The 15,260-nt window shown below is 43.3% G+C and overlaps 1 protein-coding gene across 4 annotated transcripts in view; it reads left to right on the forward strand.

Annotated features, from left to right (window-relative positions):
• CHD2 (chromodomain helicase DNA binding protein 2) overlaps window positions 1-15,260 on the forward strand; it is a 120,301-nt gene continuing 105,041 nt past the window's right edge. For 3 of the 4 annotated variants that reach the window (XM_077473075.1, XM_077473076.1, XM_077473077.1), the window contains exons 1-2: window positions 1-499; window positions 1,161-1,285. In XM_077473075.1, the coding sequence (XP_077329201.1) occupies window positions 1,221-1,285 (65 nt within the window). In that variant the 5' untranslated portion in view covers window positions 1-499; window positions 1,161-1,220. The remainder of the gene's footprint in view (window positions 500-1,160; window positions 1,286-15,260) is intronic. The other variant, XM_077473078.1, reaches the window with a different exon arrangement.

A 15,260-nucleotide genomic window follows, 5' to 3' on the forward strand; every position in this document is an offset into this window, starting at 1 on the left:
TGTCAATCACAGGCAGAGCTCATAGCTGGGAAGGAAGCTACAGATGGCGGCTGTGCCTTAGAGAGCGCACTCAGCTCTCCGCATTCCCTTCACCACTTCTACTCAACTTTGCTGAACTTTGGGCCCCTCCCGGGACCCCCCTGGCCCCCAGCACCCCCCCTGTGCTCCTCGGGGAGCTCCGCACCCCTCAAATCCGCGCATTTTGGACCTTTTTTCTGCTCCTCTCTCCCCGATCCGGAGAGGAGAGGCGAGGAGTGTGCTCGTTGTTTTCCCAGCTTCATGGCGTACCTCCATATTTGTCTGCTCTGAGCGCAGCCCGACTCGGATCTTCGACTTCTCTCCATCCCCTGCACCCCTCTTCTACCTCCCCTGCACCCCACTAACCACCACCGCACCCGATTTTTATCCTTTTTTTTCCGATTTTTCACCGTTTTCGGGCATTTACCGCTAATAGGATTTACAATGCTTCCGGGAGCCGATCCTCTCCTGGATTGAACAGGTGAGCTCCCGAACACTTCCCACCCCCCTTTTTTTGCAAGATTTGGGGTATTTTCGGGGGGTTTTGATCACTTTTATGTCCGATGACGCAATCGTTATATTTATTTTTCCGGGGCGAGGCAGCAAACTTTTGCATTGGCCGGCTGTGTGATCCGGCATTAAAGTTGTGATTTGGGGGATCCCCTATGGTTATTTGATTTTTTTTAAGGGGTTCCCCTGTCTTTGTCCCCCTCGGTGGTTTGCTTTGTCTGTGTGTCAGCCCCGATCGCAGATCCATGCAAAGGAAGACTTTGTAGCATGGGGAGATCTCACCTTTCTTTCAACTTTTGACAGCAAATACCTGGAAATCCAACCCCACCCCCCATGATTTTTTTTTTTTTTAAGGGGTTCCCCTGTCTTTGTCCCCCTCGGTGGTTTGCTTTGTGTGTGTCAGCCCAATGCAAAGGCAGACCTTGCAGCATTAGGGGGGATCTCACCTTTCATTCAAATTGACAGCCAATACCTGGACCCCCCATTATTATTATTATTATTTTTTTTTTGTAAGGGGGTTCCCTATCTTTGTCCCCCTTGGTGGTTTGCTTTGTGTGTGTCAGCCCCGATCCATGCAAAGGGAAACTTTTGTAGCATGGTGGGGATCTCACCTTTCTTTCAACTTTTGACAGCAAATACCTGGACCCCCATCCCCCATCCATCTGCACACCTGATCCATAAACTGATAGAAGATGATGAGCAATAAAGAGAAATCCGGAGAGGAGGAGGACGGGTCTGCTCACAGCAATGTATCCAGGTAGGAAATGTATAACTTTTGTAACTTTTTTCTTGTTCTATATGATCACACAGCTGACCCCCTCCCCCACTTCCTCCTAAGGACACCCCAATATTTTATTACACATTTTTTCTTTTTTTTTTTATCCTCTCCAGCTCTGACCTTGACTTCTCCCATTGCCACACCCTAGTTTTTTCCTGCTAATTTCTGAAACTTGGTAAGCCTAGGAAAGGGCCCCTGATAGACTCTTACACTGAGTCCCCAGCTTACATTTCTCCTATTTTACCATCAATTTCTCCCATTTTCATCCTTTTTCATGCCTCTGTATATGTGACCTTGTGTTTTTTTAGCCTCCACTGCATTGCACCATTTTTTGTTCACTTCACAATTTCAGAAGTTTTATTTCACACACCAGGCCACAATGAAGCCTCGGTGTAAATTATTTCAAAATAATCCATCGGATGCTCTCTGGGGACGAACAGGATCTGCCTTTGCTCCCCAGTCACCGAGCTGCTCTATTTTTTATTTTTTCCCCTTTTCTTTTTCCTTATGGTCCATTCAGTTACAAATTTTAATACGTTTATTAATATTTACATTCTTGTTTATTTTTTTGCATTATGTTATTACCAATGCACACTTAAGTACATATACATGGTGTATGTGTGTGTGTGTATATATATATATATATATATATATATATACCATGTACATGTATAGGTGTGCATTGGTAATAACATAATGCAAAACAATCAACAAGAATGTAAATGAATGTGTGTGTATATATATATATATATATATATATATTTATATATATTATAATGTGCGCTACACATGGATATGTTATTTGCTTACAGTTTTGTGATATTTTTCTGCCTGTCCTACAACATTTAGAACTTAAAGCATCAAACAGTGGTTATAATTTGTTACTATTTTTAAAGTTATTTTTTATTTTATTTTTTATAACCTTTTAGTGCAGTGGTTCTCAACTCCTGTCCTCAGGACCCACTAACAGGCCAGGTTTTATGTATTACCTTGGGGGGAGATGCAGACTAGAATTCTGCAATCACTGAGCAGCAAATGATATCACCTGTCATGTATTTCAGTTATCTTGTAAACCTGGCCTGTTGGTGGGCCCTGAGGACAGGAGTTGAGAACCACTGTCCTAGTGGAAGTTTGTCAGGCACAATAAGTTTGCCCAATATACGTGCATATAAAAATAGTTTAAAGGTTCCTAATATATGGGTATTTTAAAACAATAATTTAATGTTGCCCGGTGTATGGGTATTACAAAAAAGTGTTTTACATACCCCTAGACAAGGCACCCCCCCCTTTTTTTTTTTTTAAATACCCATACACTGGGCACCATTAAACTATTTATTAAAGGTGCCCGGTGCATGGGTATTTAAAAATAAAGGTGCTTTATATACTGGTATTTAAGATAAAAAAAATGGGGTCCAGTATATGTGTAATAAAGGGAAAAAAATAAGGATGCTTTATAAAAAATAAAAATGGGTGTTTAAAAAAATTAAATAAAAATATGTAGGGATGTCCAGTTAATGTGTATTAAAGGGTGCCCTGTATATGCTTAATAATAATAATAAAAAAAAAACAGGGTGTCCTGTACATGGAAAAACATGTTTAAAAAAATAAAAAAATGTGCAATATATATTGCTAGTATATGGGTACCACAAAATAAAAAAAAAAAATATATATATATATATATATATAATCTCATGTCATACACACTTCCACCTACCATTTTAAGAGATTTTACCTGTTTTGGACATATTCTGTTATTCCATTAGTTTGTATATATCTAAATAGTTGTAGTCCACCTCTACAGTTTATTTAAGGAGGAATTTATATTTGGGAATTTTTTTCGAGAAGAGTTTATTGATTAAAATTTATTTTAGAATGTATGTTCACTGAATAAAAAATATTAAACAGCATGGTTTTGCTTTTATTTATTTTTTTGTTTTCTTTTGAACATTTTTATAAAAAAAAAAAAAATATATATATATATATATATATATATTATAATATAATATAATATCAGAGAGAGAGAGAGAGAATCTAGGCAACCTAGATTAATGTTTTGAAGTTTCAACTTGTTTTGATTTAAGCATTTTGCATTGAGGGGAAAGCATTGTGTTTTGTGGTAGTTTGCTTCCTGTGGTACCTCTCATTTTCTCAGACTCCACACCTTCCAATCACATGTGATTCGACTAACATCACCTGTGAGCTGTTATAGGGGTTTGTGAACCTGGAGGGTCAGGTACAAAGGACACAATGGGGCTTCATTTATTAAAGCTGGAGAGTGCAAAATCAGGCTCACTTCTGCATAGAAACCAATGAGCTTCTAAACTCAGCTTGTTCAAATAAGCTTTGGCAATAAAACCTGGAAGCTGATTGGTTCCTGAGCAGAGACAAGCTTAATTTTGCACGCTAGTGCTTTAGTAAATAAACCCCTATCTATATGTGTGTGTTTATATATAAATTTGTTTTCATGGAGCTAAAGGGTTAATGGTTGAAGTATTATTATTCAGGATTTATACAGCACTTTACAATGTGGAGGGGGGACAGTACAACTACAATACAGAAGGGAATTTCAGAATACTTTATTAATCCCAAAGGGAAATTATTATTGTGCAGCAGACAAAAGTTCTGACAATTTAACCGATCTATAGGGACTATATGTATGTATATTGGTGTGCATGCATTGTTATACAGGGTTTCATTATTGGGATATATGTGTGTGTGTATATATTATATATATACACACACACACACACTCTTGTAAAAAGCCATGTTAGAAAGGTGCATTCTTTTTAAACATTCACATTATAAAACAAATTGAACTCACAGCTGTCACCATTTTTATTGACAAGCAGATTCAGATGATCTGCCGCACTATAAGGGTTCCAAAAAAAAAAGAAAGAAAGAAAAGCGGAGCCCACGGCGCTGCCTTCTTCCTCGCAGAACTCTGCTTGAAGTACATTTTGTATCTGGCAGCCATTTTGGGAAAATGCCTTGGATAAAATAGGAGCTCTCACATTAAATACTTGTGTTTTTTTGCACCTATGATATATATATAAAGACACGACGCGGAGCCGTATGATGAGATCAGTAAATAGAACTGAATGCAGTGTAAAAACTTGAAGGCAGAGGATATAAAAATGAGGATTTTATCGTTTTCTGTTCGAGTCACAAAATGGCTTTTCCTTTGTGCTGCAATGCCTGGCTGACATTCTGCGAGCTCTGTGTGCTCTCCACAAGCAGGAGGAGGAAATTGCTTTCTAGGAGTTCAAAGGCCATCTTGTGCCTTCCGTGGGATCCGATTGGTTGGTCGGCCCCCTTGGTTACCGTGAGCGTCATTGGCTTGGGCTGCTCCCCGCCCCCTCCGGGTGTGATGTCAGTGCTGCACAGCACTCCCTTTTTGGCAAGAAAGCCCCAGCTGGCCGGGAATAGACTCTGTGTGAGATCAGCCTGCTTTCCTTTCACATGAAAGGGGAAATGTTCAGCTTCTTTTGCAACATATCATCTTTATTTTGTAACTACTCATATCTGAAACATTGTTACTGCTCTTGTAGCTTTTGGGTATCTGACTGCATTGATGGCCAACACAAAACAACCGTCTTAAATACAGATAGAAAGAAATCAAATAGGTGAAGCGGTCTTCAGGGTCGTACATGCAATAAAAAAATCGTATGGTTTTGTTTGAGGAACGATCGTACGATTTTCTGATGGTGTGTACACGCCTTTCCACAGCCGATGATTCCGAGAAAAAATGCACAAGGTTTTTTTGTTCTTGTATGGGAACGACTTCCGCTTAATGTTTATCGTTTTCGGATTAGAAAAATCAGAAACGAAAGACTGTGTGTGATCAGAAACAAACAAAAAAAAAGAAAAACGTTTGTCGTGTGAGAATTTTCATACGTTATTTCCTTCCTCCGTTCCGACTTGCTGCTGCAAAACGAAGAAAATCAGACGATTGTTCAGCCGATATTCTTATCGTGTGAATCCCACTTTATAGCAGATTAGTAAACAATCTGTAGCTTCCTGGTGCGTGTGGAACTACACATCCCAGCATGTCTCTGGTTTTATTTATTATTATTATTATTATTATACAGGATTTATATATCGCCAACAGTTTATGCAGTGCTTTACAACATTAGGGCAGGTTGTATTTAAAAACAAAAAACGAAAAAAAAAAAAAAACGAAACATCAAAATACTATACATAGTAACACATTACTGCATTTGAGGAAGACCCGCGTCTCCCAAGTTGTGACTTGTCACAGCAGCTGGAAAAACAGGTCAGCCAACTCTTCAGCAAGCAGCCTGTGGCCCATCTATAAATCCTGTATTCTACCTAACAATAAATGGGGGTGGGGGTTGGGCCTCCGTCTGCAAACACATGAGATTAACAAATGGAGTGGGGGTTGTGCTTCAGTCTCCAAACACAGGAGATCTATTCAGTCATCTCTACGAGGATGGGACATAGGATGTGTTCACACGCCCCTCCCCCTCCCTCTACAAAGCTTTGCTAATCACATGTTCTAAGCAGTTTTCCTTTTTAATTTCTTTCTTTTCAGGCTAGGTTCACACAGGAGCGATGCGGGAACGCTGCGAATCCGCAGCGTTTTCCCGCATCGCATGCCTCCCGCCGGCAGTTCACACTGCCCTATGCGGACTGCTGGGAGTGTCAGTGAAATGTTAATGACACCCCCAGATCAGTCCGCATATCGCAGTACGATCTGCAAACTCGGACAGGAATCGTATCGCATGGTGTGAACACCCATGCGATCCGATTCTGCTGCAGACCAAAAAAAAGGGTCCTGTGCGAGTTTGCGGCGGGTGCGATGCGAATTCAGCCATACTATCTGTATGGCTGAACTCGCATCGCACAGAGATCGGATGTGATTTGCAGTGCGGTGTGAATCACATCCGGGTCTCCCAGCCGCAGCGGTGTGAACCAAGCCTCAGTCCACATTACCTGTGATAAGATTTTTCTCTAATTGCAATTAAGGACATCTGGGGGGTTGATTTACTAAGACTGGACAATTTCCAACATGTCTGATTACTCAAATTTGATTGGTGCACGAAAATCAGCTGTTGCTGCAGCCCACTAGAGCTGGATTCACACCTATGCATTTTTAGTGCTTTTTACAGATTTGCACTGCAGTCCATTTACCATGGTTTCCTATGGAACTCGTTCTGTAGAGCAAATATGCAAAAAGAACAAAAATGCCTAGGTGTGAATCCAGCTTAAAACTTGAAAGAGTAAAAAAAAAAAAAAAAAAAAAAAAAAAAATCTGGTGCAGATGTGCATGGTAGCCAATCGGCTTTCGACTTCAGCTTGTTCGATTTAGGCAGGCCATAAGGCTCGATTCACATCTATGCATGTTGCTTTTGAGCGTTTTTGCGGTGCTTGTCGCCTTTTTGGACGCGCGATTTTGCGTTTTTTTTTTTTTTTTTTTACACTGTGGTTTCTTAGCAACCAGCTATATACAGTGATAAAAACGCAAAGCGAAAATCGCAGTAAAAACGCGATACTTGCGTTTTTGATGCGGGTCCATTGACTTCTATTACAGGCAAAACGCTGCATTTTGCATGGAAAAAAAAGTCCCCAACCCCTTTCCAAAAACGCAGAGGCACAAAAATGCATTGATGTGAACATGTTCCATAGGAACCCATGTTAAAAAAAATTCCCTGCATTTCTGCAAAATGCATCAAAAAACGCGTTAGTGTGAATCAAGCCTTAATGGGTCGATTTTCGAAAGAATTTTCTTTAGAAAATCTTATCTAAGAATTTTCGTTCGTATTTCGCACCATTTCAGACTTAAGGATCAGTTTTTACTCCTCCGCTTGCCCAGCGGGAATCGATCTGTTGATCCCCCCGCTGAGCCGGTGGATGACAAGTCCGCCTCTGCACTCTGTGTAGGACGGACCTGTCAGAGCTCCGCTCTCCCCTATGGGGGGGGGGGGGGGGGGGCTCGGATGGTTACGGACCGCGCCTGTCTGTTTTTCATCCGATCCGCCAGACGGATGAAAAATAGGGAATTTCCCTTAATTTGCAGGGATTACCTCTCACTTCCTGTTTGGCTATGTGACAGGAAGTGAAGGGAAATGTCTACAATGGGACAGAGATGGCAAAAAAAAAAAAATTCTGACAGGAGTTCATAACCCTCCCATCCTATCCAAAATGGAAAAAAATAAGTTTTGCCTATAGTTTTACTTTAACTACTTCCCTACCAAGCCGATTCTACATGTAAATCACAATTTATTTATTTTTTGCTCGGAAAATGACTCAGAGTTCAGCTGAACACTCACAAATTCAAACCTGCATTTCAGTGCGAGTTCAGGGGCGATTTGAAAGACATCTGTGCGGGTTCGTGCAGTCGCCCCTGAAGTCACCAAAAGTAGTGCAGGAACTACTTTTGGAAGTCGGTGCGGTGCCTCAAAGTTGGCGTCACACCAGTTGGGACAGTGCCGGGAATAGGCTGCTATTTGACATGTCAAATCGCATCGATGTGAGTCGGGGCTAAGCCGGCAATGGCAATTCCAATCCGGTGCAACGCCGACTTTGCGGTGCTGCACTGATTTGCAAATCTAGTTCCTGCACTACTTTTGCCGATTTTTGGATGTGACTACAACAGACGTCAGTGCATGAAGCCGCACAGATGTCTTTGAAGTCAGACCTGAAAATGCGGCTTTGAAAAATGTGATTTCTGATGAAGTCGCACAATTTCAAAGCCGTGCTCAATGTGAACGAGGGATAAAACCTGGAGGCCGATTGGTTCCTGTGCAGAGAGCAGCAGCAGATTTTGCATGCTCCAGTTTTAGTAAATCAACCCCCTAGTATGTATTAGAGCCCTCCCCACTCTAATAAGCTTTGCTAGTCTATTTTGAGTCTGGGTTCACACTGATGCGATGCGAGCGGATGCAATTCTCATGCGGAATTTGTTGGCGTTCAGTGCGATTTGTTATGTGGAATGCGTTTTTGGGCCATTAGATAGGAAATGGGACGCGAGGGGGGGGGGGGGGGAATATGTAAAAATTTACACAGAAAAAGCGGTATTCGCACAGATCTGAACACAGGATGGGATTTCAGTGCAGTTTCCATTGATATCTATGGAGATGGAAATCGCACCACAGCAAACTTGCACAGGACCCTTTTTGTTGCCGCATTCGCAATGCATAGATGTGAACAACAGTCATGGAAACTCTATGTGTTTTTGGATGACGTGAATCTAGGCTGTGTGCAGCGCATCAAATTCACAGCAAATTCGCATCCGTGTGAACTGACACTTCGTTTGATTTCTTTATTTCCAGTCCACCTGCCATGAGATTTCTCTATTTGCAATGAAGGACATCTGGGGGTTGATTTACTTAGATGCCTTTCACACTGGGGGCTGTTTTCAGGCGCTTTAGTGCTAGAAATAGCGCCTCTGTTAAGCGCCTGAAAACCGCCAGTCATTCATTTCACTGTGACTTCACACTGAGCGCTGCGCTTTGCGGGACGTTACCAAAAGTCCTGCAAGCAGCGTCTCTAGGGCGGGTTGGTAGCGCTGTATTTAGCACTCCCAAAACGCCCTGCCTATTGCAATGAATGGTCATCGATTCCAAATCGCTTTTGAAAGCGCAGCAAAGGGAAGTTTTTTTAACCCAAAAAGCACAGCTAAAACCGCGCCAAAGTCCAAGCTTAAAGTGATTGTAAGGGTTTTTTAAAATAACAAACCTGTCATACTTGCCTCCACTGTGCAGCTTGTTTTGCACAGAATGGCCCCGAACCTGGTCCTCTGGGGTCCCCCGGCGGCTCTCACGGCTGCTCCCCTCATCTTGCGGGCGCGCTCCCGAGTCCAGCATTTGCGTTCATAGACACGAATGCCGGACTCAAGCCCCGGAGCTTGTGTCATTTGATTTGCTTGACAGCAGCGGGAACTGATTTTGGCTTGAATTTTTGGGCTGAAACGGACCAAAAGACGCACAGGGCCCCGTTAAAATTCGCACTGGAGCCACAGCGGAGATATGCGAACCGCCTCTATAGAAAGCCGGTCACAATCGCCTACAATGCCAATTGGATGCGGAGAAAGCCACATCTAATTCGCATAGGTGTGAATCCAGCTTAAAGTATAAGACCCCTTTCACACCGAGGCAGTTTTCAGGCGTTTTAGCTCTAGAAATAGCGCCTGAAAACTGCCTCTAATGCCGCCTGAATGTGGAAGTCGTAGTGCTTTCACACTGGGGCGGTGCGATTGCGGGACGTTGGGAGAAGTCCTGCAAGCAGCATCTTTGGGGCGGTTTGGGAGCGTTTGTATGCAGCACACCCAAAATGCTGTGCCCATTGAAATGAATGGGCAGTGCTTCTTAAGCGCCTAAAAAGTGTTTTGGAAGTGCTACAACATGGGCACTTTTAACCCCTTCTTCGGCTGCTGGGAGGGGGTGGTAAAAAGCTTCGCTAGTGGCTGAAAAAGTGCTGCCTTAAAGCCGCTAAAACGAGCAGGGCTTTAGCGCTAACTCTCGGGCGGCCCCAGTGTGAAAGGGGTCTAAAGCCTCGTTCACACAATCGGATTTTCGGCGGACAAAGCGTCAGACTTTTCCCCGAAGGGCGTGTGCCAGGAACTTGTCTTGCGTACAAATGGCACACAATTGTCAGCCAACAAACACGAATGTAGTGACGTACTATGTGGAATTTCAGCTCTTGTGCGCCACCTTTTGGGCACCTTCTGCTAATGTGTTTTGGTGAGCATTCCGAGCATGCGTGTTTGTACCTTGGACTTTTGTGTGACGGACTTGTGTACATATGATACAAAAATCTGACAACAGACCGCTGTCCGGCAAAAATTTACTAGCCTGCCATCCAACATTTGTTAGCGGAAGGTTGGACAACAATTGTCTGATGGAGCGTACTAACGGTTGGATTTTAGGCCAACTGCCTGTCATCACACAATCCCCTGACGAAAATCCAATCGTGTGTACGAGGCTTTACTAAAGTCAAATTTGTGTGTGTGTTTTTTTTTTTTTTGTCTATAGTTTTGGATAGAGTGGGGGTTGGGGGGATTAGAACATATGTCAGATTTTATTGCTGTCTGTGCCCCCATCAGGGAGACTCATCCTCTCTATTTGTCCTGTTTACCATGATCATTGAAAGTAAAACCCACATTTTGGGTCGTCCCCAGAAATAGAAGGGAGACCTCCAATGTGAACACTAGTTCTGGCGACCTGGTGAATTTTCCTTATTCTTCAGGAATTTCTTATCACTTCCTGTTTTGGATATGTGACAGGAAGTGAGGGAAAATCTCCCCAAAGGGACACAGATGGAGGGGGAAAAAAAAAAATCTGACCTGGGTGGTATAACCTTCCCTTAAGCTGGCCATACACGGTTAGAAAATTGTTAGAAAAAGCGTTCGATACACTCGATCGTCTGTCTTTTGACACGCAAGTGGGCTAACTTTGAGTACTGAAATGCAAAGTTTTAGGGCAAAGAAACAAAAATTAACCATTTATTTATTTTTATTTATTTTTGAGCCTAACCCTAGTTGTGTTTGGTGCGGCTGCGTTCAAATGTATGGGCTGCTGTGCATGCATTTCTACAAAAAAGAAAGCGCATGTAATTGTTCAAAAATGCAGCATGTATTGAAATCGCATGGCCAACCAGTATGCAGCGCTGTATCACAAAAACAAATGGCCTGGTCGTAAAGGGGGAACCTTCCGGAGCTGAAGTGGTTAATTGAACAAGCTGACATTAGAAGCTGATTGGCTACCATACACAGCTGCACCAGATTTTGCACTCTCCAGTTTAAGCAAATCTTCCCCCTCCCCCGGTCTTCTCAGCCATGAGATCTTTCAGCAGTTTATCTCCTTCCATTTGATGGCTCTTTGTTGTGTTCTGTAGTCCTGCGGTTGTGTTATGCTTTCTTTATTCTAGGAGGTTTTTCTTTTTGCATACACACACACATTCTATTTCCGCTCCACGCGTATATTGTTCCCCGAGATAAGAATATTTATAAACCGCGGTTTCCTCCCGTGTGTTGTGACATTTACCCTGCCAGACCTCCATAAGATCTACACATTCGTGTTGTGCCAAACCTGATAATGACCTGTTTTTGTTCATTATTAGGTATATATATATATATATATATATATATATTACAGTTCCCATTGAACCAGACATTTGTTAAAATATCACTTTGCTTACAAAACAAATAATTTACACCGAAAGGGGTTGATTTACTAAAACTGGAGAGTGCAAAATCTGGTGCAGCTGTGCATGGTAACAACCAATCAGCTTGCAGGTTTTAGATGGTAGTGTAGTTTCTGCAAAACACAAAAAATTCACAAAAAAAAAAATGCATAGGTGCTAACCAGGCCTTAGGGCCCCCGTTCACACCTGTGCGATTTTTCTGCTTAAAGCTCTAAAACGCGCAAAACAAGCCAAATCCCATACATTTCAATGGCCCCTGTTCACATCTGAGCGTTCTGTTGCCTGAAGCAAAGCGCCAGTCGCTCAAAAAATGGCAGACTACAAGCGTTTTTTGGCCCTATAGACTTCAATAGAAATGCCTGACTTGAGCATTTTTACAAGCGTTTTCTGCTCAAAAGGCAGCTCTCCATCCCCAATTTCCTCTCTTCCCCCCCAGTGTTTTCTATTGACTAAACAAAAACACAGAAGCTGTAAAACGCTTGTAATACGTTTCTAAAACTCTTTAAAAACGTTTTTAAAATGCTTCAAAACGCTTAAATAAAAAATAAAATAAAAAAAAAAGCCTGAAAATGCCAGTAAATCGATACAATCAGGTGTGAATGGATCCCTAAGCTACACATTAAGGCTGGGTTCACACCGCTGCGGCAGCGAGAACCGGATGTGATTCGCACCGCATTGCAGTGCAAATCACATCCGATCTCTGTGCGATGCGAGTTCAGCCATACAGATAGTATGGCTGAATTCGCATCGCACCCGCCGCAAACTCGCACAGGACCCTTTTTTTGGTCCGCAGCAGAATCGGATCACAAGGGTGTTCACACCATGCGATCCGATTCCTGTCCGAGTTTGCAGATCGCACTGCGATATGCGAACTGATCTGGGGGTGTCATTAAGGTTTCACTGACACTCCCAGCAGTTCGCATAGGGTAGTGTGAACTGCCGGCGGGAGGCATGCAATGCGGGAACCCGCCGCGGATTTGCGGCATTCCCGCATCGCTCCAGTGTGAACCCAGCCTAAGGCCTTTTTCACATGGGGGGGGGGGGGGATCAGTGATGATCCGCCCAGTGAATATCCGTTTGCTCAGCGGGGGATCGCCCCGCCAATCTCCGCTGAGCAGGAAGATGACAGGTCCGTCTCTGCGCAGGACAGACCCGTCAGAGCGACGCTCTCCCCTATGGGGGATTGGATGATGACGGACCGCAGAGTCCGTCGTCACCTCACCCGATCCGCAGATGAATGGAAAAGTAGGTTTTTCCTCCGTCACACTTTTTCAGATCGGAGGGGGTCGGATGTCAGCGGACATGTCACCGCTGACATCCGACGCTCCATAGACCTCTATGGAGCATCCGTTCAGGTCCGCCTGAAAAAACTGACAGGGGGTCCTGACCGGATTGTCCGCGTGAAAGAGGCCTACATTTATTTATTTATATATATATATAAATAAAATCTGACAGGTCCAGCGATCTCCCTCGCTGATTCGGTTCTGACAGGGGGGACGTCAAAAGTTTTTAGTAAGGACGTTTTTGACTAAAGCAGGCAGAGAACAGGCCATTTGGAAATAACATGCAGTTTGAGGACAAGTTCAAACCACATGCAACGTTGTTTTTTTTTTCTGCATCAAACGTCGGTGCAGTAGGTTACATGGATTTCAATGTCGGCGTTCACACACCAATATAAGTACTGTCAGCAAATGTAGAACATGTTGCATTTTTTGCTGCAAGGAACTGCACTGTAACACATTACAGTGTGTGTGTGTGTGTGTGTGTGTGTGTATATGTATATGTGTATATATATATATATATATATATATAATTTTTTTTTTTTTTTTTTTAGCAGAGACCCTAGAGAATAAAATGGGTGTTGCTGCAATATGTTTTGCTAGAAAATTACTATATATATACCGTTCTGGTAAATATGTACATTGACTTGTGATGAAACTATGACCACAAGGTACGTGTGTTTTGTGTACTTTGGACTTCTTGACCTGACAAAGCAGATAACACAGGACAATGCCTACCAATTCGAAAGGCGTAACCGGCCAATGCATTGTGTAAAATGAGCATAAATCTTTATTTCAAGAGAATATCAAAGGATAGAAATAAGGGAGTTGCTGGTATTGTGTTTCTCTTCTTTTTTTTCTTTGGTAAGATCCAGGCCAGAAAAAGCCCGGAGGATGGGAGTTCAGGCTTTTCTGACTTCAGAGGCTGTAGCGGGATGACAGAACCGGAGGACGCGCATTAGAAAGCACATCTGTCAGAAAAGACGCGACGTGACATTCCACTCCTGACTTGTGTTTGTAGATAAATCTCCAGAGCTTTTATCGGCAGGCATGTTCATACTTGTTGACCTTTTTGTTCTAATATAATACATGTTAAAGTGTTACTAAACCCACAACAGTAAAATCAGTCTGTGTATGCAGCAAAGCACGCTTGTTATACTTTGGAACCTTAAAGCAGAGTTCCGATGTTTTGTCACATATGGCGACCCATCAACTTTGTTTACCCGCTGGAGTGCACATGCGCGACACCAGATTCCCCGACCCGTCAGATTGTGTAACGGAGGTGACGTTCCGTCGCCGCCATCATCTTGCTACACCTTGCACTTCTCTACAGTAAGCGTACACTGAGAAGGGGCAAAGCGGACATCTTGTTACACCCACCAGAGTTGTGCATTTTATACTTATTTTTACCAGTAAAGTGAGTTTTTATAGTGAAATACGGGACTTAGAACTCCATCTGACTGGTTAGATGTTCAATTTTAGAAGCAGCAGCAAGCCTGCTCACCTCACAGGTTTGCTGATCTGACAGAAGTTCGCTGTTTTTAAAATTGAACGTCTGACCAGGCAGACGGAGCTGTAAGTCCTGTATTTCACTATATAAACTCGCTTTACTGGTAAAAATGCGTGTAAAATGGAAAACTCCAGTGGATGTAACAAGATGTCCGTTTTCCTTTCTCAATATATCCTTACTGTAGAGCAGTGCGGGGTGTAGCAAGATGGCGGAGACTAATGGTCACTTCCGTTACGCATTCTGACGGGTCGCTTAATCTGATGAATCATATGGGCAAGTTACGCATGCGCAGTGCGAAATTTCTCAGCGGAACGTCACTTCCGTAGCCAAATGTGATGGGTCGCCGAATGTGACGAAACACCGCGTTTTTTTAATTTTTTTTTTAAGTGGACAGCTACAAATACTGCAGCTGCTGACTTTTAAAATATGGACACTCACCTGTCCAGGGCGCCCACGATGTCGACACCCAAAGCTGATCTGTCCCTCGGCTCCCGCCATCCTTGGTAAGGGAATCGGGAAGTGAAGCCTTGCGGCTCCTGGTTTCCTACTGCACATGCGCAACTCGCGCTGCACGTTCCCACTAGTCCCTGCTGTTTTCTGGAGCTGTGCTTCCCAGAATACAGTGGGCGGGGGGGTGAAGTGGCATAGATGCCCGCAGGTGGCTCGGTATCTATGCATGAAAGTGAGAGGAAAATGCCTGTATTAGACAGGTATCTGCTCCCCCCCCCCTCCCCCCTGAAAGGTGGCAAATGTGAAACTAGAGGGTGGGGGGGACAAAAATGACAAAACTATCCTGACATGCATGTGCGGCCATTTAGCACATGCGTGGTAGTGCCATTAAGTGTTGGTGCCACTCCTACGCATTGGCAAAGCACGCCAAATCATATGCTGCTACAACACCATTCGGTTTGGTGCTGCACATTTTTTGGAAAGGAATCAGGAACTTCTTTTCTGCATTTCTCGCATGTAGGGCCCTATACATGGAAACAAGCCTTCATTT

The sequence above is a fragment of the Lithobates pipiens genome, unplaced genomic scaffold (genome assembly GCF_037356315.1).
Source record: "Lithobates pipiens isolate NorthernLeopardFrog02 unplaced genomic scaffold, aLitPip1_a1.2 Scaffold_8, whole genome shotgun sequence".
NCBI lineage: Eukaryota > Metazoa > Chordata > Amphibia > Anura > Ranidae > Lithobates > Lithobates pipiens.